Here is a 25,021-nt window from a genome sequence, read left to right as displayed (position 1 = left end):
TCTGTTTAACTAAACCCCTCATTTTTGTGTAGTTCTCCTTTCTGAAAATAAATGCTACAGTGTTGGGCTGCTCTGGTGTTTTTCCTGCCACAAGGATATTAAATTTAATTATATTATGGTCACTATTACCAAGCGGTCCAGCTATAGTCACCTCTTGGACCAGATCCTATGCTCCACTTAGGACTAAATCAAGAATTGCCTCTCCTCTGGTGGGTTCCAGGACCAGCTGCTCCAAGAAGCAGTCATTTAAGGTGTCAAGAAACTTTATCTCTGCATCTCATCCTGAGGTGATATGTACTCAGTCAATATGGGGATAATTGAAATCTCCCATTATTATTATTATTATTATTATTATTATTGAGTTTTTTATTTTAATAGCCTCTCTAATCTCCCTGAGCATTTCACAGTCACTATCACCATCCTGGTCAAGTGGTCAGTAAGATGTCCCTACCGCTATATTCTTATTATTAGAGCATGGAATTTCTATCCATAGAGATTCTATGGTACAGTTTGATTCATTTACGATTTTTGATTCTATGCTTTCTTTCACATATGGTGCCACTCCCACACCAGCAGGACCTGTTCTGTCCTTCTGATATATTTTGTACCCTGGTATTACTGTATCCCATTGATTATCCTCATTCCACCAAGTTACTGTGATGCCTATTATATCAATATCCTCATTTAATACAAGACACTCTAGTTCACCCATTTTATTATTTAGACTTCTAGCACTGGTATATAAGCACTTTAAAAACCTGTCTCCTTTTAGATGTCTGCCATTACATAATGTAATTGAATGGGACTCTTTTTTATTTGATTAGACCCTGATCAGACCCTGCCTGTATTTTATCATTTTCCATCCTCTTGTCCTCACTAGGACATAGAGATTCTCTATTAATAGATCCTCCCCCAAGGGATGTCCGAACCACGTGCTCCTCCACATCCATCGGCTTTCCCCCAGCCCTTAGTTTAAAAACTGCTCTACGACCTTTTTAATGTTAAGTGCCAGAAATCTGGTTCCATTTTAGTTTAGGTGGAGCCCATCCTTCCTGTATAGGCTCCCCCTTTCCCAACAGTTTCCCCAGTTCCTAATAAATGTAAACCCCTTCTGCCTACACCATTGTCTCATCCACACATTGAGACTCTGCAGTTCTGCCTGTCTAATTGGCCCTACGCATGAAACTGGGATCATCTCAGAGAATGCTACCATGGAGATCCTGGACTTCAATTTCTTACCTAGCAGCCTAAATTTGGCCTCTAGGACCTCTCTCCTGTCCTTCCCTACGTCACTGGTACCTACATGTACCACAATCACCGGTTCCCCAGCAGCACTACACGTAAGTCTATCTAGATGTCTCAAGAGAGCCGCAACCTTCGCACCAGGCAGACAAGTCACCATGCGGGTCTCCTGGTCATCGCAAATCCAGCTATCTATGTTTCTAATGATCAAATCGCCCATTACTAATACCTGTCTCTTTCTAATGACTGGAGTTCGCTCCCCTGGAGAGGTATCCTCAGTGCGAGAGGATACCACATCATCATCTGGAAGGAAGGTTCCAACTATGGGATTGTTTCCCTCTGCTGCAGTTAGATGCTCTCCTTCTCCAAGACTTTCATTCTCCTCAACAGCATAGTGGCTGTCAGAACGGGGCTGGGACCGTTCTACTGTGTCCTGGAAAGTCTCATTTATGTACCTCTCCGTCTCCCTCAGCTCTTCCAGTTCAGCCACTCTAGTCTCCAAAGCCCGTACACGGTCTCTGAGGGCCAGGAACTCCTTGCACCGAATGCACACATACTCCAACTGCCCATAGGGCAGGTAATCATACATGCTGCATTGGGTGCAATAAATTGGGTAGCCCCCACTTTGTTGCTGGACTTCTGCCTGCATTTTCTTTTTACTCCTGCAGCTGGTTCCTTTGCTGTTGTTTTCGTTTATATCAAGGGGGTGTTTTTGGCTTTTAAGTTTAATGAATGCTGAGTTCTAGCCCCTGCTCACATTTCCCCTCTAAACTCCCTCGCCAAACTCCCCTGTTAGCCACTCCTGTTCACTAGCTCCTCTGGTCGCTTATGAGTGGGCATTTTAAACCCCTGGTCTCCCTGAGTAGCCCCGCCCCCTGGTTAAGGGTTGATGGGTACTAAAAGGCTTAGGGATCACAGCCTGGTTAAGAAGCTCTCAGCCTTGCCTAGCAATGTTGATAGTTTTCATTTCCCATTCTGTTTCAAAGTTAATGTCCCATTGAGGTTAATGACATTTACTGAAATTTTGTTTGAGGCTGTGGGAAGACAAACAGTCCATGAGTTTATACTCTGTTCTCATCTAGAAGTTTATCTTGGCAGCTATAGGGACCAGAAATGTATTTGTTTTTTAAAATAAGAGTTTCGATTCTGGAGTACAATGGTACAGCTCAGAGTGGATTCTCCAGCATATTTCAAAAAAATTATACAAATGACCAATGTTATGTACAGTGCTCTCTGTATGCAGTTTGTATCTCATCACAGTAAAAATGTTATTGTTTTAAATTACCGTACCATGTAAAATATAGTCCGACCTCTGTTAGTAGTGTCCCACACTATTCTTAATTATAGCAGCTCTCTGTTGAGTAAATGTGCTTCCTAGAGAATACATTGTAACTTTCTAAGCATTTCTTCATTGGTGCAGAAGCAATCTTGATGCACAGTTCTGTATTTCAGTAGTCAGTCAAAATAACCATTAAAGTGCAACACAGCTCAATAAAATGGTAAGAGTGGTGCTGCAGAAATAATTAAAAAGATCAGTAACCAGAGACAGCCATTATTTAAGTGCAGACCTACTGCAGTAGGATGACTTGCCTTACCACAACCATTGAAGTAAGACAGTCAGTACAGGAAAAATAGCTATGTCTGTGATTCAGACCGTTTTCCTTTTCTAGCATGCAAAAATCTATCATATCTGAAAAGCTTTTTCTCCTACAATGTTAATTACACCACAGACTAGAGTTCCCTGTAAAGATATGTAGTAGTACCGTGTTACTATTCACTAATAGTTCCTTCAAGTCAATAAAAGCTGGAGACCTCTGTAAAGGCCTAATTAAATTACACAAAAATGAAGGACTTTACTGAGGTTGCAAGACTTCAATTCTTAATAAACTGTGCTGTTCTCCAAACAACAATGATGGAGAAGTGGCGAGAGCGCAATTTTGGAACAATTCCCTTGAGGAAAGAGGCAATAATGCATGCATCTAAAAAGAGATCCAAATAAATAATACATAATTTATACAACATTGCAAAAGCCCTTCTAGCATTTGGCTCCTCACAGCAGAGAACGCTGACACTACAGGCCAGATTTTTAAAGCTATTTAGACACCTAAAGATTGAGATCGCTATGGAGTTAGATGCCTAGCCACTTTTGAAAATCCCACCAGACATCTATTTGCATCTTTAAGCACCTAAATACCTTTGAAAATATGGTCCTAACTCCATAACCCTAGAGTTACCATACGTCTGTATTTTTCCGGACATGTCCAGTTTTTTAGTTCTTAAATTGCCATCCGGGACAAATTTTTAAATATCTAAAACATCTGGGATTTTGCCACATCGGTTGGGTCGCCCATTTGTCCTGATATCGGGGACTGTTCACCTCACCGCGCGCACAAAAGTCCTGGGGCTGGTGGCGCTTCCTGGGGCAGGTCCTGGCGCCCACCCGCCGGCAGGAGCCTGCAGTGTGGGCAGCCCTTAGGCACAGAGGCGGAGGGGGGTCTCCAAGTGCTGCACCAGCTCCCTCTTGCCCAATCAGAGCTGTGGGGACGGGGCTTGCAAGTGCCGGCAGCGGGCAGAAAGCCCTCCGACCCGGCCCTAGGACGAGCCAGAAGGACTTGCCAGATGCTTCCTGGGAGCTGCCCCAAGTAAGCATCGCCGGGACACTCCACTTCGCCCCCCGGCAGGTTCCTCTGGCTCTTAGGGTCTGGTTGGGTGGGGTGGGGGGGCAGCGGAGGGCTCTCTGCGCGCTGCTGGTGCCTGCAAGCCCCACTCTGCGGCTCCGGCAGCTCCCATTGGCGCTTTTCCCGGCCAATGGGAGCACGGAGCTCGTGCTTGTGGTGGGTGCAGCATGTGGAGACCCCTCGGCTGCCCCTGATCCTAGGAGTCAGAGAGACCTGCAGCAGGAGGGGTGAGTAGGCAAGCAGGGTGGGGTAAAGAGGCGAGCGGTGAGCCAGCAGCAGGTGGGGGGGTGTGAGTAGGCGAGCGGGGGGTGGTGAAGAGGTAAGCAGCAAGGGAGCCAGTGGCTGGCTGGCGGGCAGGCAGGCGGGCAGGTGAGGAGGCAAATGGCAGGCAGGGAGGGTGAAGAGGCGAGCGACGAGCCAGCGGTGGGCGGTGAAGCGGCAAACGGTGAGGGAGCCAACAGCGGGCGGGGTCCAATGGGGCAGGAAGGGGGCGGAGTCAGGGCAGGGACTTTGGGGAAGGAGTTGGAATGGGGGTGGGGAAGTGGTGGAGTTGGGGTGGGGCCAGGGGGGCGCAAGCAAATACCACCCCCACCCCTCTGTGGAGTGTCCTCTTTTTTGAATGTTCAAATATGGTAACCCTACATAACCCCCAGCCCAGATTGCAGGAACTATCCAGTTAGGATGCTGAATTTGAATCTAACTATTCTCCATGCCATAGCAAGATGCATTACTCAAATACGTAAACTAACTACTTTTGTAAGAACTTCCCTTTCAGCCTGCTTTATTACACCGCAAACCAAAGTCCAGTGTTTCCACATTACCTTCAACAGCTCAGTCAATCAGCAGCACAGTGGTGTCCTCCAGCCAGTGCCCATATTGAAATAACTTTATAGACATGATAAATTACACCAGTCTCTCAAAGCTGGTGTAACAATGTATTTTGAACAACAAATAGAGCAGTGGTTGAAAAATAGATTTTAATCTCTTTATAGCACATTTTTAATCTGATGGCAAACAGCAAAATATTCTGAAATTGCTGCTGTTTTTCTCATGCTTGGAAAGACATGGGCAGTTTTTCTTCTTCATTGTTTAGCTTACAATTTTGTATTGTTTCTGATCATTTGAGACAATATTTCTCAGTAATCTCCTTGCTTTTGTACAGTGGAGAATATAATGCTTCTCTGTTTAATTGCCCTTTTTTTTACATTGCTTGTGTCAAGGTTCCTTCCCCATTCTGAACTCTAGGGTACAGATGTGGGGACCTGCATGAAAACCTCCTAAACTTACTTTTACCAGCTTAGGTTAAAACTTCCCCAAGGTACAAACTATTTTACCTTTTGCCCTTGGACTTTTGCTGCCACCACTAACCGTCTAACCAGACTTTTTATTAGGAAAGAGCCGGTTGGAAACCTATTTCCCCCCAAAATCCTCACCAAAACCTTGCACCTCCCTTTCTGGGGAAGGTTTGCTAAAAAACCTCACCAATTTGCATAGGTGCCCACAGACCCAAACCCTTGGATCTTAAGAACAATGAAAAAGCATTCAGTTTCTTAAAAGAAGAATTTTAATAGAAGAAAAGGTAAAAAGAATCACCTCTGTAAAATCAGGATGGTAAATACCTTACAGGGTAATTAGATTCAAAACATAAAGAATCCCTCTAGGCAAAACCTTAAATTACAAAAAGACACAAAAACAGGAATATCCATTCTATTCAGCACAGCTTATTTTCTCAGCCATTTAAAGACATCATAATCTAATGCATATCTAGCTAGATTACTTACTAAGTTCTAAGTCTCCATTCCCATTCTGTCCCCAGAAAAAGCATCACCCAGACAGACCCAGACCCTTTGTTTCTCCCCCCCTCCATCTTTGAAAGCATCTTGTCTCCTCATTGATCATTGTGGTCAGGTGCCAGCGAGGTTATCCTAGCTTCTTAACCCTTTACAGGTGAAAGGGTTTTTACTCTGACTAGGAGGGATTTTAAAGGCGTTTACCCTTCCCTTTATATTTATGACAGCTTGCAAAACCTGGCCTGTTTTTCCTTTCCAGTCTCGACTCAGTCCTGCAATTACATACACATGTGAGCAAGCCCACTGACTTTAATGGGACTAGTCATGTAAGTAAAAGTTACATATATGTGTATTTACAGAATCAAGGGGTCTTAGATCCAGATCCTCAAAGGTATTTAGGCTAGAAGTCAGGAGCCTAGATACCTTTGAGGATCCAGGTATTAGTTTGTACCTGCCAGCTTGCATGTCTAAGACACTATAATCAGAAAAACGGGATTACTCAGTGAAGTGAAAAATGAACACATTTAAATCGGACAAGGACACACTTTTTACATTATTTGTTTTCTTCTGATTTATGTAAAATGTAAAAGAGGGGTCTTGTCCAAAGTTCTAGGAGGTCCTGCCATAAATTTAAAAAAAAATACAATTTAGAGCCAGCAGAACGCAAAAACAATGCAGTCATCCTGTTGATCTCATAGCCTCAAGATAATAAGAGCCCAGAGGTATGTATAAAAAAGCTGACAATAACAGAGGGCTAAATATTGGGGGAGAAAACGGAAAATTGCAATAGGGTCATATGAACAATAGAGAAATCAGTGGAGGAATCGATTCAACATCTTAGCTGCCTTTACTTAGTTGTACGGAACATGGCGATTAAATAGGAAGAACTGGCAGTATTAGCACACAAGCTAAATTATGACTTAATTGGCATCACAGAGACTTTGTGGAGAAATTTCATGACTGGAATATTAGAATAGAGGGATACTGCTTGTCCAGGAAGGACAAGAAGGGGGGAAAAAAGGTGGAGGTGTTGCATTATATGTCAAGAATGTATACACTAGACCTGAAGTCCAGAAGAAGGGGAGAGACAGACCAGTTGAAAATCTCAGGGTGGATGAGGCATTTCTAAAACAAATAACAGAAATATCCAAAACACAAGATCTGCTAGTAATGGGAAAAGTTAACTACCCAGACATCTGTTGGAAAACTAATATGATAAAACACAAAATGTCCAATAAGTTATTGGAATGTATTGGAAACAGCTTTTTATTTCAGAAGGTGGAGGCTGTAACCAAGAGTTAGCCATTTTAGACTTGATTCTGAAGAAGAAGGAGGAATTGGTAGAAAATCTGAAGACTGAAATCAATTTGGGTGACAGTGAATCGTGAAATGATAGATTTCATAATTCTAAGGAAAGGAAAGGAGGTGAGAGCCCTGGAATAAGAACAACGGACTTCAAAAAAGTAGACTTTAACAAACTCAGAGAACTGGTAGGTAAGGTCCTATGAGAAGAAAATCTAAGGGGAAACAGAGTTCAGGAGAGCTTGCAGTTTCTCAAAGAGACACTATTAAAGGTGCAACAGTAAACTATACTAATGTGAAGGAAAGACAGGAAAAATAGGAAGATGCCAATATGGCTCCATTAGGAGTTCTTTAATGACCTGCAAATCAAAAAGGAATCCTACAGAAATCGAAAACACTGACAAATTGCTGAGGATGAGTACAAAAGAATAGTACAAGTGTAACAGAGTCTGGATGAGCTCTACCCTGACATCTGGTGGCAAGTCATGGTGGGCTGTGGAAAAGAACTTCAGGGGCTGATCTCATTTGCATAGGCACACCAACCCTGCCTCGATGGTCACTTGATTGAATCACTCCCATGTTTGCCCAGGCGCCCCGACCTCATTGACGTCAGTTAAAAGAGCACCCAGGACTACGTCGATGACGGTTACCAGTCATACTGCACTGTCTGCTGCCAAAAGGCATAAATTGTTGCTGTGTAGCAATGCAGTACCACGTCTGCCAGCACCCAGGAGACATACGGTGATGGTTAGCTGAGCGGGCTCCATGCTTGCTGCGGTGTGGCGTCTGCACAGGTAACTCAAGAAAAAAGGCGCAAACGATTGTCTGCCCTTGCTTTCACGGAGGGACGGAGGGAAGGGGGGCCTGGCAATATGTACCCAGAACCACCCGCGACAATGTTTTAGCCCCATCAGGCACTGGGATTTCTACCCAGAATTCAAATGGGCAGCGGAGACTGTGGGATAGCTACCCATAGTGCAATGCTCTGGAAGTCGATGGTTGCCTCGGCACTGTGGACACACTCTGCCGACTACATGCACTTAGAGCATTTGTGTGGGGACACACACAATAGACTGTATAAAATCGCTTTCTACAAAACCGACGTCTATAATTCAACCTAATTTCATAGTGTAGACATACCTTAAGGTGCCACAAGTACTCCCGTTCTTTTTGCAGATACAGACTAAGATGGCTTCTACTCTGAAACTAATCTAGTCCAGGGGTTCTCAAACTGTGGGTCAGGACCACAAAGTGGGTCGCGACCCTGTTTTAATGGGGTCGCTAGGGCCGGTGTTAGACTTGCTGGGGCCCGGGGCTGAAGCCCGAGCCCTACCACCTGGAGCCGAAGCCAAGCTAAGGGCTTCAGCCCTGGGTTGCAGGGTTCAGGCTCTAGCTTTAGCCGTGACTGGGTTGGAAGCCCTGCGATTCGGCTTTGTCTCCCCCAGCCTCTGCATGGGGTGGTGAGGCTTGAGCTTGAGACCCCCCACCCAGGGTGGCGGTGCTCAGGCATGCTGAGGCTTTGGTCCCGCCTCCTGGGGTCATGTCATAATTTTTGTTGTCAGAAGGAGTCGCAGTGCAATGAAGTTTGAGAACTGCTGATTTAGTCTGACCTCCTGCACATTGCAGAGTGCAGAACCTCACCCACCCACTCTTGTAATAGACCCCTAACCTCTGGCTGAGTTACTGAAGTCATCAAATCATGTTTTAAAGACTTCATGTTACAGAGAATCCACCATTTACACTGGGTTAAACCTGCAAGTCACCCAGGCCCCATGCTGCAGAGGAAGGCGAAACCCCCCCCCCCCCCCCCCCAGGGTCTCTGCCAGTCTGATCTGGGAGAAAATTCCTTACGAAGCCCATATATTAGCTGGTGGTCTGGATTTGGCCCACGGGCCTCCTATTGACTACCCCGAGTTAGATCCATAGCATGTTGCCAAGACCCACCCAGCCAGACACCTAGGAAAGAATTTTCCGTAGTAACTCAGAGCCCTACCTATCTAGTGCCTCATCGTTAGCCATTGGAGATATTGGCTGCTAGCAGTCATAGATCAGCTACATGCCATTGTAGGTAGTCTCATCATGCCATCCCATCCATAAACTTATTAAGGTCAGTCTTGAAGCCAGTTATGTTTTTTTCCCCCCACTGCTCCCCTTGGAAAGCTGTTCCCGAACTTCACTCCTCTGATGGTTAGAAACCTTCGTCTAATTTCAAGCCTAAACTTGTTGATGGCCAGTTTATATCCATTTGTTCTTGTGTCCACTTTGGCACTCAACATAAATAATTCCTCTCCCTCTCTGGTATTTATCCCTCTGATGTATTTAGAGAGAGCAAGCATATCTCCCCTCAGCCTTCTTTTGGTTAGGCTAAACAAGCCAAGCTCTTTGAGAATCTTCTCTTAAGGTAGGTTTTCCATTTCTTGGGTCATCCTAGTAGCCCTTCTCTGCACCTGTTCCAGTTTGAATTTATCTTTCTTAAACATGGGAGACCATAACTGCACACAGTATTCCAGAAGAGGTCTCACCAGTGCCTTGTATAATGGTGCTAACAGTTCCCTGTCTCTTGGAAACATGAGCCAAATATAAACTAAAGACTCAAAAACTGGAAGGAAAAAGAACCCAAAATGTATTATTTCTAAAAAATCTTATGATTTTTAAGCCAAGCTCATGTTCCCTGCCATGATTCTTGAACATTTGAGGCTAACAATACTGTGTGCACAGACATAAATGAAAAAAGAGGAAGAGGACTTGTGGCACCTTAGAGACTAACAAATTTATTTGAGCATAAGCTTTCGTGAGCTACAGCTCACTTCATCGGCTGCATTTAGTGGAAAATACAGTGGGGAGATTTATATACACAGAGAACATGAACTGGACAGTCTCTACGTAAAAGAATAAATGGACACAAATCAGACGTCAAGAATTATAACATTCACAAACCAGGTTGGAGAACACTTCAATCTCTCTGGTCGCTCGATTACAGACCTAAAGGTGGCAATACTCCAACAAAAAAACTTCAAAAACAGACTCCAAGGAGAGACAGCTGAATTGGAATTAATTTGCAAACTGGATACAATTAATTTAGGCTTGAATAGAGACTGGGAGTGGATGGGTCATTACACAAAGTAAAACTATTTCCCCATGTTTATCCCCACTGTTCCTCAGACCTTCTTATCAACTGCTGGAAACGGCCTGCCCTGATTATCACTACAAAATGTCCCAAGCCCCAGCCCCGCTCTCCTGCTGGAAATAGCTCACCTTAAGTGATCACTCTGGTTACAGTGGGTATGGTAACACTCACTGTTTCATGTTATGACTGCCGAAGGGTCAAAAGCTACGGAGAATCAAGCTCTGCCTGTGCATCACAGTCCTCCGCTGGGAGAAGACGAGTACTGTATTACCACCAATGAATGCTGAAGACTGGTCTACGCTTAAAAACGGACACGGGCATAGTTATGTCAGCCAGGGAGTGTTGAAAAAACGGCACCCACCATCAACCCAGCTAGACCAACAAACCCCTCAGTCCGGACGCAACAAGTCCCGCAGCACACTGCGTCGGTCTGGTTTCAGAGTAGCAGCCGTGTTAGTCTGTATTCGCAAAAAGAAAAGGAGGACTTGCGGCACCTTAGAGACGCACACATTTATTTGAGCCTAAGCTTTCGTGGGCTACAGCTCACTTCATCGGAATGCACCCTTTTCTTTTTGCGTCCGTCTGCACCGCTAGCGTCACCGGGGGAGGTTGTGTTCCTGCACCGGCAGCACTCCCGTCGGGCGGGCACGGCTCTGTAGTGTAGACGCATCCCGAGGGAGCTTGTCCTTCAGTGCAAAGGCAGGAGGGCTGCGGTTCCGCGGGCGCCCCACCGGGGCAGGGACTTCGGATCCTTTGCTGGGAGCGGCCACTCTGCCCCACGGGATAAGTGGCCCGGGCGGGCATGGCTCAGGGGCAAGCCCCCTCTGGGGACGAGCCCCGCCGCCGCTTCCGCGCTCTACTGTCTGATCCTGCGTCATCCCCCCGCCGCCGCCGCCGCCGAGCCGGCGCGGTGCGATTGGCTGGGCCGCCCCACGTGTCGCGTGCCCGCAGCCGAGCTGCCCCCTCGAGCCGTTTAGCGCGGAGCCCAGCGCAACGGCGGGCGGGGGCGGCCTGGCGCTTCGCTCCCCCGCCCCCTCCCCCATGTGGAGGAAACGCCACGGGGTCGGTGCGGAGCCTAGCGCAGGTAGGGGCTGGGAAGGGGGCGCAGCGGCGGGGCCTGCAGGGGCGGGAGGGGCTGTATTGGTTGTTAGTGGGAGGCTATGGGGAGAGGTGTTTGTAGGGAATGCTATGGGGGGGGGGGTTGGTGGTGCGGGGCTGTGGGGCATGGGTGGTGGGGCTGTGTTGTGAGGCTGGTGGGGGGCTCTGGGGAGAGGTTTTTGTAGGGAATGCTATGGGGGGTGTAAGGAGCTGGGGGGTTTGGTGGTGCGGGGGCTGTGGGGCATGGGTGGTGGGGCTGTGTTGTGAGGCTGTTGGGGGGGCTTGGAGGGTGTATTGGTTGCCAGTGGGGGGCTCTGGGAAGAGGTTTTTGTAGGGAATGCTATGGGGGGGTGTAAGGAGCTGGGGGGTTTGGTGGTGTGGGGGCTGTAGGGCATGGGTGGTGAGGCTGTTGGGGGGCTTGGAGGGGCTGTATTGGTTGTTAGTGGGAGGCTATGGGGAGAGGTGTTTGTAGGGAATGCTATGGGGGAGTGTAAGGAGCTGGGGGGTTTGGTGGTGGTGGGGCTGTGTTGTGAGGCTGTTGGGGGGCTTGGAGGGTGTATTGGTTGCCAGTAGGGGGCTATGGGAAGAAGTTTTTGTAGGGAATGCTATGGGGGGTGTAAGGAACTGGGGGGGTTGGTGGTGTGGGGGCTGTGGGGCATGGGTGGTGGGGCTGTGTTGTGAGGCTGGTGGGGGGCTCTGGGGAGAGGTTTTTGTAGGGAATGCTATGGGGGTGTAAGGAGCTGGGGGGGTTTGGTGATGTGGGGGCTGTGGGGCATGGGTGGTGGGGCTGTGTTGTGAGGCTGTTGGGGGGCTTGGAGGGTGTATTGGTTGCCAGTGGGGGGCTATTGGAAGAGGTTTTTGTAGGGAATGCTATGGTGGTGTGTAAGGAGCTGGGGGGTTTGGTGGTGCGGGGGCTGTGGGGCATGGGTGGTGGGGCTGTGTTGTGAGGCTGTTGGGGGGCTTGGAGGGTGTATTGGTTGCCAGTGGGGGGCTCTGGGAAGAGGTTTTTGTAGGGAATGCTATGGGGGGGTGTAAGGAGCTGGGGGGTTTGGTGGTGTGGGGGCTGTAGGGCATGGGTGGTGAGGCTGTGTTGGGCTTGGAGGGGCTGTATTGGTTGTTAGTGGGAGGCTATGGGGAGAGGTGTTTGTAGGGAATGCTATGGGGGAGTGTAAGGAGCTGGGGGGTTTGGTGGTGGTGGGGCTGTGTTGTGAGGCTGTTGGGGGGCTTGGAGGGTGTATTGGTTGCCAGTAGGGGGCTATGGGAAGAGGTTTTTGTAGGGAATGCTATGGGGGGTGTAAGGAGCTGGGGGGGTTGGTGGTGTGGGGGCTGTGGGGCATGGGTGGTGGGGCTGTGTTGTGAGGCTGGTGGGGGGCTCTGGGGAGAGGTTTTTGTAGGGAATGCTATGGGGGGTGTAAGGAGCTGGGGGGGTTTGGTGATGTGGGGGCTGTGGGGCATGGGTGGTGGGGCTGTGTTGTGAGGCTGTTGGGGGGGGCTTGGAGGGTGTATTGGTTGCCAGTGGGGGGCTATGGGAAGAGGTTTTTGTAGGGAATGCTATGGGGGTGTGTAAGGAGCTGGGGGGGTTGGTGGTGTGGGGGCTGTGGGGCTGTGTTGTGAGGCTGTTGTGGGGTGGTGGTGGTGGGATGGTGTTTTGAGAGTATGTTGGGGGCCTGTAGGTGGTTATGCGGGGGTTGGGTATTGGTTGTCTTAGGGTTATGGGGTGGTCTTGTAGGAGATATTTTGGGGTCTGAAGAGGTTATGGGGGGTTGGTGGTGGTATTTTGAGGGTTCTGTAAGAGGTTACAGGAGTGTTGGGGAGGGACTATTAGTTGCCTGTAGGAGGCTGTGGGCATGTTGGTTCTGGGGTGGTGTAGGTTTGTAGGGGATGTTATGGGGGCTGGAGGGGGTTATCGGGCAGGTTTGGGTGCGAGGGCAGTGTTCAGAAACTTTATAAGGGAATGTTATGGGCAGAGCTTGCTTAGTGATGGATTTTTCAGTTCTCTGGCAATTCTGAAAAAATCGTACATCTTGTTTTGGGTTGAACTGAAAAGAAATTGTTTAGAATTTTTTTGGCATATAAAAACAGGAAACATTTCTAGTTGGGTTGAATGAAACATTTTTTTCAATCCAACTCATATTTTTTTGGTTTTGATTTCAGGCATTTTGTTAAAAGGATGACTACTCACAAAACAGGGGACGAGGAGATTGAGGTGGTGGTGGCTAGTGGTGCTCTCCTTATAAATTACTTGGGATGTGGGGGACCCAAGTTCTATTCCGCCCTCTCTCTGATGTGGAGAAGTGATTTGAATTTGGGTTGGCTACACTGTAGAGAGTGCCCTAACCACTGGGCTGGATGTTCTGGTGTGGGTCTCTCTCCTGTTAAAGCTGTTTCACTCTGTTTAAATAAACTGTCCTTAAATTAGGGATTAAACTAGGATCTCCCATATCCTGTGTGAATGCCCTAGACTCCCGGGTTATAGAGGCATTCTCATTCTCTGGTCCAGTTGTTCATTGTCATTCATAATGACAGTGGACCAGGGAAATGGAATGACACTCTGGCTCCAGGGGGATTAGGGCATTCACCCAGGATGTGGGAGACCCAAATTCAATCACTGCTCCAATGATTGAGTAATTATCTAGATTGAGACCCTCTCCACCCCCACCAGAATATCCAGCACAGTAGGTAGGGCACTCTACTACAGTCCCAGGTGAGTACACTAACCATTGGACTAAACTTTATAAAAGAGACATCTCACATCCCTTCCTTCAACTGTTTTGTGACTCCAACCTACAAAAAATAACGTTTTGGTAATGTCAAAACAGTTTTGACCAAACCAAAAAAAAAAAAGAAGAAAATATTTGGTGAATTTGACACAAATTCACTGATCGTTTTGGGTCAGCTGAAATTTTTTCCCCCAGCTACTCTAGTTACATAGTTGGTTGGGAAGGTTTTGGTGCTGTGAGGTGGTGGGAGAGTTTGTAGGGGATGTTACTGGGTTTGTATGGGGTTATGGAAGTGTTGTGTGGGGTCTGTTGGGTTAAGGAAGGACTGTAGAGGGTTACTCAAGAAGTTTTGATGTTGGTGGCTAATAATGAAGGTTTGGAGATTTCGGAAATGGGGTAGTGTTGGAGTACTTGGTAAGGTGGGGAGAAGAGGAGTGTTCTTAGAAGGGATGGGTTGCGGGGGATTTGGTTTTTGAGAGGGCAGTTTATGAGAAGTGGTTTATTTGGTTCAGAGGAAGGGAAAATCCTGTTTATGGGGTAAATTTACCTCTTTAAATGGATCAATTCTCAGCTGTACCATCCCTGGTATTGCTATATTCAATCACACAACCTGGAACTAGCTGTGGGGTCTTCTAACCCCCATTCATGAATAGGTCGGAATATGAACAAGAGGCTACTAGGCAGCTCTCCAACACCACTTTCTACAAGCCATTACCCTCTGATCCCACTGAGGGTTACCAAAAGAAACTACAGCATTTGCTCAAGAAACTCCCTGAAAAAGCACAAGAAAAAATCCGCACAGACATACCTCTTGAACCCCGACCTGGGGTATTCTATCTGCTACCCAAGATCCATAAACCTGGAAATCCTGGATGCCCCATCATCTCAGGCATTGGCACCCTGACAGCAGGATTGTCTGGCTAGGTAGACTCCCTCCTCAGGCCCTACTCTACCAGCACTCCCAGCTATCTTTGAGACACCACTGACTTCATGAGGAAACTACAATCCATCGGTGATGTTCCTAAAAACACCATCCTAGCCACTATGGATGTAGAAGCCCTCTACACCAACATTCCACACAAAGATGGACTACAAGCCGTCAGGAACAGTATCCCCGATAATGTCACGGCTAACCTGGTGGCTGAACTTTGTGACTTTGTCCTCACCCATAGCTATTTCACATTTGGGGACAATGTATACCTTCAAATCAGCGGCACTGCGATGAGCACCCGCATAGCCCCACAGTATGCCAACATTTTTATGGCTGACTTAGAACAATGCTTCCTCAGCTCTCATCCCCTAATGCCCCTACTCTTCTTGTGCTACATTGATGACACCTTCATCATCTGGATCCATGGAAAAGAAGCCCTTGAGTAATTCCACCATGATTTCAACAATTTCCATCCCACCATCAACCTCAGCCTGGACCAGTCCACGCAAGAGATCCTCTTCCTGAATACTACAGTGCTAATAAGCGATGGTCACATAAACACCACCCTATATCGGAAACCTACTGACTGCTATTCCTACCTACATGCCTCTAGCTTTCATCCAGATCACACCACACAATCCATTGTCTACAGCCAAGCTCTACGATATAACCGCATTTGTTCCAACCCCTCGGACAGAGACAAACACCTACAAGATCTCTGTCATGCATTCTTAAAACTACAATACCCACCTGCTGAAGGGAAGAAACAGATTGACAGAGCCAGAAGAGTACCCAGAAGTCACCTACTACAGGACAGGCCCAACAAAGAAAATAACAGAGCGCCACTAGCCATCACCTTCAACCCCCAACTGAAACCTCTCCAACGCATCATCAAGGATCTACAACCTATCCAGAAGGACGACCCATCACTCTCACGGTTCTTGGGAAACAGGCCAGTCCTTGCTTACAGACAGTCCCCAATCTGAAGCAAATACTCACCAGCAACCACACACCACACAACAGAACCACTAACCCAGGAACCTATCCTTGCAACAAAGCCCGTTGCCAACTCTGTCCACATATCTATTCAGGGGACACCATCATAGGGCCTAATCACGAGACACACTATCAGAGGCTCGTTCACCTGCACATCTACCAATGTGATATGTGCCAACAATGCCCCTCTGCCATGTACGTTGGTCAAACTGGACAGTTTCTACGTAAAAGAATGAATGGACACAAATCAGACGTCAAGAATTATAACATTCAAAAACCAGTCGGAGAACACTTCAGTCTCTCTGGTCACTCGATTACAGACCTGAGAGTGGCTATCCTTCAGCAAAAAAATTTCAAAAACAGACTCCAACAAGAGACTGCTGAATTGGAATTAATTTGCAAACTGGATACAATTAATTTAGCTTGAATAGAGACTGGGAGTAGATGGGTCATTACACAAAGTAAAGCTATTTCCCCATGTTATTTCTCCCCCCCCATCCCCACTGTTTCTGAGATGTTCTTGTTAACTGCTGGAAATGGCCCACCTTGATTATCACCACAAAAGGTTTCTCCCCCCCCCCCCCCGCCCCGCCCCGCCCCACTGGTAATAGCTGATCTTAAGTGATCACTCTCCTTACAGTGTGTATGATAAAACCCATTGTTTTATGTTCTCTGTGTGTGTATATAAATCTCCCCACTGTATTTTCCACTGAATGCATCCAATGAAGTGAGCTGTAGCTCACGAAAGCTTGTGCTCAAATAAATTTGTTAGTCTCTAAGGTGCCACAAGTACTCCTTTTCATGTTTGCTGTTGTAAGTCACCAAGGTGCATAGCTGGAACCTGGTGTTGAATGGGTGATGGCGCAGTAGGGGGCTGCCTTAGGTGGCCACAAAACCCCAAAGAACCAGTACTGTGGGCATATCGTACTGAATAAGAGCTTCTCATTTAAATTGTGGAAGCTGCAGCAAGCTTGATTTGGGGTTCTATTGTCAGCCAGGAGTGAATGGGTGGAACAAGTAGACTATATAATTGCTACTGCTGCATGCTTTGCTATGAAAATAAATAAAATTCTATCCTGTTGCATCATTTCTCTCTCTGTCATGTGGTCTGATGCTCTAAATTGGGTTGAGGATCTAGATTCACAGCTGTCAAACGGAAAGATTAAATGGATTTCAAAATGAAAGTGAAATTTGCAAAACCTTTTTTCCATAAAAGGCAGCAAAACTTTAAAAACTGCCTTTAATCTAGAGTGAGGAAGGCTTTCTCCAAATGATAAACATGTGCTAAGATTGTAGAGGTGGGTCTGTAATGGATGTGGGTCTGTAACAGATGATGAAAACCACTTGTCTTTCTCAGCACTGTTTTTGAGATGAGAAATTTTTTTTGCCTTGTGTTGCTTTGGGTTTCCCCTGAAATATGTATATTAACATTTGAGTGTATGGTTGGTGTGTATTTTTGCTGCTGTAATTTGAAGCAGTAAAGAGGCAAAGTGGAAAGAAATAGCTTCTTCTATTAAAACACATTTCCCTGTCTCTGCCTCTCTAATAGTCAGGGCCAGCCTTACAAAGCCTTGTGATGTGGGGAGCCACCCAGGGTGCTGTAATCAGGGGAGTGCTGTCTGAGTGCTGCAAGCTGGCAGGCTTGGGCTGCTGGAGCAGAGTGAGTGTGGGTGAACCCGGGGGCTGGTGCCCCTGGGCAGGGGGGGGCAATGCTGCCTTGAGCTGCCAGCCTGGTGGAGAGGCACAGGCAGCAGGCCTCACCCCTGCAGAGCCAGTGGGCTAGCCCCTGCGTCCCCCCTTCCTGTGGGTATGGATGGTGTTTGTGCACCCACTCTCCTGCTAGGTGTTCAGGGGGTGCATAGCCAGGGGAGCCCCGGACTCCTCCCTGTTCAGCCTGGCCGGGTTCTGGGGCCAGGAGCTGGCCCTTGTGCTTGGAGCCCCACGCTGTTGTTCTCAAACTCAAAGAAAGGGTGCCAAAATACAAGTTTGCCTGGGGCTCCATTTTCCCTAAGGCTGGCCCTGTTAAAGTACTCCAGGAAGTTGGTAATTCTGCTTATCTTCTGCATTTTGCCATTCTAATTTATAATTGTAAAATGCTACTTTAGACCTCTAAATATGTGAGGGGAAAAATGTTTAAGAATTTCTTTTGGGAAAACAACCTTTTCCTTCCTGGATGATTATTTCTGTTGTTTGAACTCAGAAGTTGTAAGGGTGATCAAAATGTGTGTTTCAGAGTAGCAGCCGTGTTAGTCTGTATTCGCAAAAAGAAAAGGAGTACTTGTGGCACCTTAGAGACTAACAAATTTATTAGAGCATAAGCTTTCGTGAGCTACAGCTCACTTCATCGGATGCATTTGGTGGAAAAAACAGAGGAGAGATTTATATACACACACACAGAGAACATGAAACAATGGGTTTATCATACACACTGTAAGGAGAGTGATCACTTAAGATAAGCCATCACCAACGGCAGGGGGGGAAAGGAGGAAAACCTTTCATGGTGACAAGCAGGTAGGCTAATTCCAGCAGTTAACAAGAATATCAGAGGAACAGTGGGGGGTGGGGTGGGAGGGAGAAATACCATGGGGAAATAGTTTTACTTTGTGTAATGACTCATCCATTCCCAGTCTCTATTCAAGCCTAAGTTAATTGTATCCAGTTTGCAAATTAATTCCAATTCAGCAGTCTCTCGTTGGAGTCTGTTTTTGAAGCTTTTTTGTTGAAGTATAGCCACTCTTAGGTCTGTGATCGAGTGACCAGAGAGATTGAAGTGTTCTCCAACTGGTTTTTGAATGTTATAATAATAACATAGAACATGGAAAAAGTTTTTCCACCAAATGCATCCGATGAAGTGAGCTGTAGCTTACGAAAGCTTATGCTCTAATAAATTTGTTAGTCTCTAAGGTGCCACGGGTACTCCTTTTCTTCCTACACACACACAAATACTAAAAGTACAAAACCAAGTACAAATACCTTCTCCTTCTACCTTCTCCATGGTGTTAAACGCCATGTGACTCTTGGATTGTTCATATTATTCAGCTGTTATTTTATGCATGTTTTATCATGTTCTTGGTGATTTAGCTTCTGTAATTATATACCCCTAACTGCATTTACAACAGGGGTGGGCAAACTTTTTGGCCCGAGGGCCACATCTGGGTGAGGCAATTGTATGCAGGGCCATGAATGTAGAGCTGGGGCATGGAGTTGGGGTGCAGGAGGGGGCTCAGGACAGGGGTGCAGGGTGCAGGGTGCAGGCTCCAGCCCAGCAACATTTACCTCGCGCAACTCTGGGGTGGCAGCGGCGCTCAGTGGAGCTAAGGTAGGCTCCCTGCCGACCTTGGCCCTTCACCGCTCCCGGAAGTGGCCAGCATGTCCGGCAGTGGCTCCTGGGGGTGGAGTGGGGAAGGCAGCTCCACCATGCACTGCCCTTGCCTGTGTGTACCACCCTCGAAGCTCCCATTGGCCGCGGTTCCCCGTTCCCAGCCAATGGGAGCTGTGGGGGGCGGTGCCTGAAGGCAAGGGCAACACACAGAGCCCTCTGCCCTCCCCACCCACCGGGGGCTGTAGGAACATGGTGTCGGCTGCTTCCGGGAGCAGCACGGGGCCAGGGCTTAGCCCTGTTTTGCCAAAGGATTGGCAATCCTACAGTCCGGATTGAAAGCCCTGACGGGCCAGATCTGACCTGCAGGTCGTAGTTTGCTCTCCCCTGATCTACAACTTGGCATCTATACAGTGTAGTTAAACTCACGTTCATAGACTTTAAGGCCAGAAGGGACCATCGCGATCATCTAGTCTTACCTCCTGCACATTGCAGATCACAGAACCTCATCCATCCACTCCTGTAATAGACCCCTAATCTCTGGCCGAGTTACTGAAGTCCTCAAATCATTATTTAAAGACATTTAAATCTGCAAGTGTCCCTCTCCATGCTGAAGAGGAAGGCAAAAAAAAACCAAAACCACCCCAAGGTCTCTGGGACAATATGACCTGGAGGGAAATTCCTTACCCAACCCAAAATATGGAGATCAGTTAGACCTGAGCATGTAGGCAAGATCCACCAGCCAGACACCTAGGAAAGAATTCTCTGTAGTAACTCAGAGCCCTACCTATCTGGCCCCATCACTGGCCATTGGAGATATTGGCTGCTAGCAGTCGTAGATCAGTTACATGCCATTGTAGGCAGTCTCATCATACCATCCCCTCCATAAACTTATCAAGGTCAGTCTTGAAGCCAGTTAGTTTTTTTTGCCCCACTGCTCCCCTTGGAAGGCTGTTCCAGAACTTCACTCCTCTGATGGTTAGAAACCTTTGTCTATTTCAAGCCTAAACTTGTTGATAGCCAGTTTATATCCATTTGTTCTTCTGTCCACTTTGGCACCCAACTTTAACTCCTCTCCCTGTCTCGAATTTATCCCTCTGATGTATTTATAGAGAGCAATCGTATCTCCCTTCAGCCTTCTTTTGGTTAGGCTAAACAAGCCAAGCTCTTAGTGTTTCCTTTCATAAGGTAGGTTTTCCATTTATCAGATCATCCTAATAGCCCTTCTCTGCACCTGTTCCAGTTTGAATTAATCTTTCTTAAACTCCTTTCAGCATGACACATTGTAGTCTCCCCTTTATCCAGTCCCTTACCCCTTTTAATTCTCATATTAATCCCCATCTTCTCCAATTTAACTAATAATTTCCCATGTGGAACTGTATCAAATGCCTTACTGAAATCCAGGTCCATTAGATCTACTGCATTTCCTTTGTCTTAAAAAAAAAATCAGTTTTCTTCTCAAAGAAGCAGATCACATTCATCTGGTGCACGCTACCTATTGTAAAACTATGTTGTATTTTATCCAAATTCCCGTTTACCTCTATATCCTTAACTACTTTCTCTTTCAAAATTTGCTCCAAGACCTTCCATACAATTGAGGTCTTGGAACAAATTACTTGCAGGCCTGTAGTTTCCTGGATCACTTTTTTCCCCTTTCTTGAAAATAGGAACTGTATTAGCAATTCTCTCGTCATAAGGTATGTCCGCCAAGTTTACAGATTCTTTAAAAATCCTTGCTATTGGGCTTGCAGTTTCATGTGCCAGTTCCTCTAATATTCTTGGATGGAGATTATCTGGGGCCCCCAGTTTAGTCCCATTAAGATGTCTGAGTTTGACTTCCACCTCAGATGTGGTAATTTCTACTTCCATATCTTCATTCCAATAGCCACCCTGCCACTACCCCTAAGTTCTACACTAGCCTTATTAAAAATTGAGGCAAGGTATTCATTTAGGTGTTGGGTCATGCCTAGATTATCCTTAATCTCCACCCTATCCTCAGTGCTTAGCGGTCCCACTTCTTTCCTTGTTTTCTTTTTATTTAAATGGCTATAGAACCTTTAACTATTTGTTTCAATTTTCTTTGCAAGTTCCAACTCTGCTTGGCTTTTGGCAGTTCTCACTTTTCTCTACTTTTTCTGATTTCCAAGAGCTAGGTTTCCTTCCTTCCCATCTTCCATTCCTTATAGGCTTTCTGCTTTCTCTTAATAACCTCTTTTGAGATGCTTGCTCATCCAGTTTGGCCTGCAACTCTTCCCTGTGACTTTTTTCCCCGTGCTTGGGATGCAGGCTTCAGACAGTTGCGGTCCAGTCTACTTCTCTAACTAATCCCTTAATTTTTTAAAGTTTGGCCTTTTGAAATCAAGGACCCTAGTTGCAGATCTATTTTTGTTTTAAGTGCAGGTATCTCTTTGTTCTTTAACATTAGGCTTGGAAGAATTAGATTTTTTACTGGAAACTGTTAGTGTAGGAATATAGGCCCACATTAGAACTACGTGAACTATGGTTTTAAATTGAGTTTGAATATTAGCATAGGCGATAAAACCAAAGCATGTGACCACATACAATGAAATCATGAGAAAGAAGAGTTGTTTGTGTTAAACTTGTAGTGATCCTTGAAATACCAGCATTATCTTATTTAAGGTTGAGCTGAGGTAATGGAAACAAAGAAAACATGGTTAACTGGATATCAGGTACAGTGTTCAGTCTTAAAACTCCCTCATCTGGCTTCCGCAAAGTCCAATAACAAGCAGTGACATCACTTGTTTGTTATAGTATATAAGAAACAAAGTTTTCTAGGGGTCTCTGACAGAGCTTTTCCTTACCCCTCTGGAGTCATGCCATGATGGAAAGGCATCTCCTGGGCCTGTTCCTGTTATGAGTAGCTGGCCAATGTTTATAACTGTATTGTTGCTAAAATGTGGTATAGAAGTGCATATATGCTTGTATTTGTATTTTGGATGTAACCAACACCAACTGGCCTCTGGACAAATAAATGAATGCTTGTGTGGAAACTGAGTCATGGTAAAGCTTAATAAACTTAGAGAAATTATTTCCAATAGTTGATAAATGTTGCTTTCACTGTATGCACACAAACCAATTAAAAATATTTCCATAGATGATCATCCAGATTTACAGACAGCCAAAGAAAGAAAAATGCTGCTGAAGAACTAGAGTTTGATTTAAAAGGTAGTTACTTTGTGCATTTTGACCCGTGATGTTGACAATTTTTGATTTAACAGTTATAAAGCTTTAACTTTCTGAATCCCCACATCTAGTCATTAAATAACTTGTCTGACACCCCTCATAATTCTCCGCACCTGTGAAAATTTAATTTGATAAAAATTGAAGAAAATGCTTAGAACCCATCATTTTGCACAACTGTGACCATTTAAATGGATAAAAATAAAAAAATGCTTAAAAATAAACATTGATATCAATCAAAATTACAAAACAAAAAATCAAACCGTGCCAAGCCTATTTTCATTATAGGCGGCTACAGGTCTTGAAAAGTTCCAAGACACCAAGTAGTCAGAACGAAAGTTGGAGGGGAAGCAATGCAGTTCAAGGGCAGCAGCTTGGTTGGAATCCCAACCCTGGAAGTTACTCAGAAAGGTGAAGGCACAATTTTTTTTCCCCTCCTCCATTTCCCACCTACTACCCATTCTTTTTGGTGTATGAGCATCTCCATTTCCCAGAAAGTGGCATATAGAAAACTATCAGACTTTATTAAAAGAAACATATGAATATAACAACATAAAGCTTAAGTCAATAATACAAGGAAGAAAACACTCAGTATAAAGTCTTCCCTTTTTCCAAATGCACTGATCCACTTCCTTTTTCAGAGGCAAGAAACAATCATTTAATAAAAGAAAATAGTATGCTGGTGTATTTGTTGTATTTGGAAAAAATCAAATCAAAAAATAAAAATAATTTGCAGAAAAGATGTCAAAATTTTCTAGAAAATGGAAACGCCACCTTTGCTCATGATTAGGGATAATGAAATTCTGTTGTAGAAGTTTAAGCAACAGGAGTTGTTGAATCTGCAGGGCTTTTTGCATAAAGTTAAAAAAGAAAAATAATATGTTTTATTTTGTAAAGTTATGAGTGTATTTTTAATTACCACCACCATACCTTGGGTTATACCAAAAAACTATTTCTGTGTAGTCAAGACCCTAGGACGCCTGGTTACAGATACCTGTGCACATGAACCACGTGTTGGGACGCTCACCTTATCTGTTTAATAAAACATGCATAGATGACACCTAAGAAAAGGAATGCTTTTTTTAAATCGTTTCTACCACATTACACGAAATAAGGGCTTCACAAAATTGTAGAAGAGGTTCGGTACCATTTCTGATTGCTGAAACAGTATTGAACGTGTCCTCAACTCAACTTTCAGCTAAACAACATTCTCCTGACATCTGTTATTTCTAGCGTAAAAGCCAAGACAAACTTGCTTTCACTTCCAACCTACAACCACTACCAAAACCCACACTCAATTCTTCTAAATCCTATGGGAGACACAACCTTCCTTAAGATAAATATTTTACCAACAGACTTTACTTAAAGAGTCTTACAGCATCTTAGGTTGGCGTGAATGCTGTGCTTGAGTTAACATTGTGGGTGTTGTTGTGGATAGTTTATTTGTGAACCAAATTTATTCAACTGTGCCAAAGACACCACGTATAATTGGAGACCTAAGTCCAGGGCTAGTCTAAGTTTAGAGTGTCATTATCAGAATTTAGCTCAAAATTTAGTACATAAAATAAGTTTTTACAAAAGCTAAGACTAAGAGAAACATTTCCATTATCTCTCTCTTTTAAGTCTAACAGAAAGCATTTTAAACAAAAATATTCCCTTTAGTATCTGCAACCCAAACACTAAGTCTCAGCATGTAAGAGCCTGAAATTGAAGTCATAGTCTATGTTCACTGTCCAGAGAGAAATATAAAATAAAAAACCCAAATGAACAGTTAACCAAATTAGCTGTTTAAAATGTTCATTTTTATTAATCTAAATTTCCATTTGCAACACACAAATAGATTTCTAACCTTTACAATATCTCTTTAAATGTGGCAAAATAAAGAAGCACACACACATTTTGCAAAAAGAAAAGGAGTACTTGTGGCACCTTAGAGACTAACAAATTTATTAGAGCATAAGCTTTCGTGAGCTACAGCTCACTTCATCGGATGCATTTGGTGGAAAAAACAGAGGAGAGATTTATATACACACACACACAGAGAACATGAAACAATGGGTTTATCATACACACTGTAAGGAGAGTGATCACTTAAGATAAGCCATCACCAACAGCAGGGGGGGAAAGGAGGAAAACCTTTCATGGTGACAAGCAGGTAGGCTAATTCCAGCAGTTAACAAGAATATCAGAGGAACAGTGGGGGGTGGAGTGGGAGGGAGAAATACCATGGGGAAATAGTTTTACTTTGTGTAATGACTCATCCATTCCCAGTCTCTATTCAAGCCTAAGTTAATTGTATCCAGTTTGCAAATTAATTCCAATTCAGCAGTCTCTCGTTGGAGTCTGTTTTTGAAGCTTTTTTGTTGAAGTATAGCCACGAAAGCTTATGCTCTAATAAATTTGTTAGTCTCTAAGGTGCCACGGGTACTCCTTTTCTTTTTGCGAATACAGACTAACATGGCTGCTACTCTGAAACCTGTGTGTGTAGGGGCTTTGTGCTGGGAGAGCAGCTGAGCCCTGCTTAGGGGGTGGGGTTTCTGACTAGAGGTCCTATAAAGGTAGACAGCCAGTCAGGCAGCGGCACAGGAGCTAGCAAACAGAGCTCTAAACGAGAGTT

General features: G+C 45.3%; 1 protein-coding gene across 4 annotated transcripts in view; it reads left to right on the top strand.

Annotated features, from left to right (window-relative positions):
* Positions 1-11,006: 11,006 nt before the first annotated feature.
* The window catches only part of ST3GAL5 (ST3 beta-galactoside alpha-2,3-sialyltransferase 5), a 60,184-nt gene continuing 46,169 nt past the window's right edge, over positions 11,007-25,021 (top strand). The window contains exons 1-2 of one of the 4 annotated variants that reach the window (XM_038399563.2): positions 11,094-11,223; positions 22,319-22,389. Coding sequence is in view for 1 of the 4 variants with exons in the window: in XM_038399573.2 (XP_038255501.1) it covers positions 11,181-11,223 (43 nt within the window). In the remaining 3 variants the exon portion in view is untranslated. Of the gene's footprint in view, positions 11,224-22,318; positions 22,390-25,021 lie in introns of all 4 variants that reach the window. The other 3 variants (XM_038399573.2, XM_038399569.2, XM_038399565.2) reach the window with 3 other exon arrangements.

Source organism: Dermochelys coriacea, chromosome 4, assembly GCF_009764565.3.
Source record: "Dermochelys coriacea isolate rDerCor1 chromosome 4, rDerCor1.pri.v4, whole genome shotgun sequence".
In the NCBI taxonomy this organism is placed as follows: Eukaryota; Metazoa; Chordata; order Testudines; family Dermochelyidae; genus Dermochelys; species Dermochelys coriacea.
Note: the sequence above shows the minus strand (reverse complement) of the source record. Positions and strands in the feature narration are given on the sequence as shown.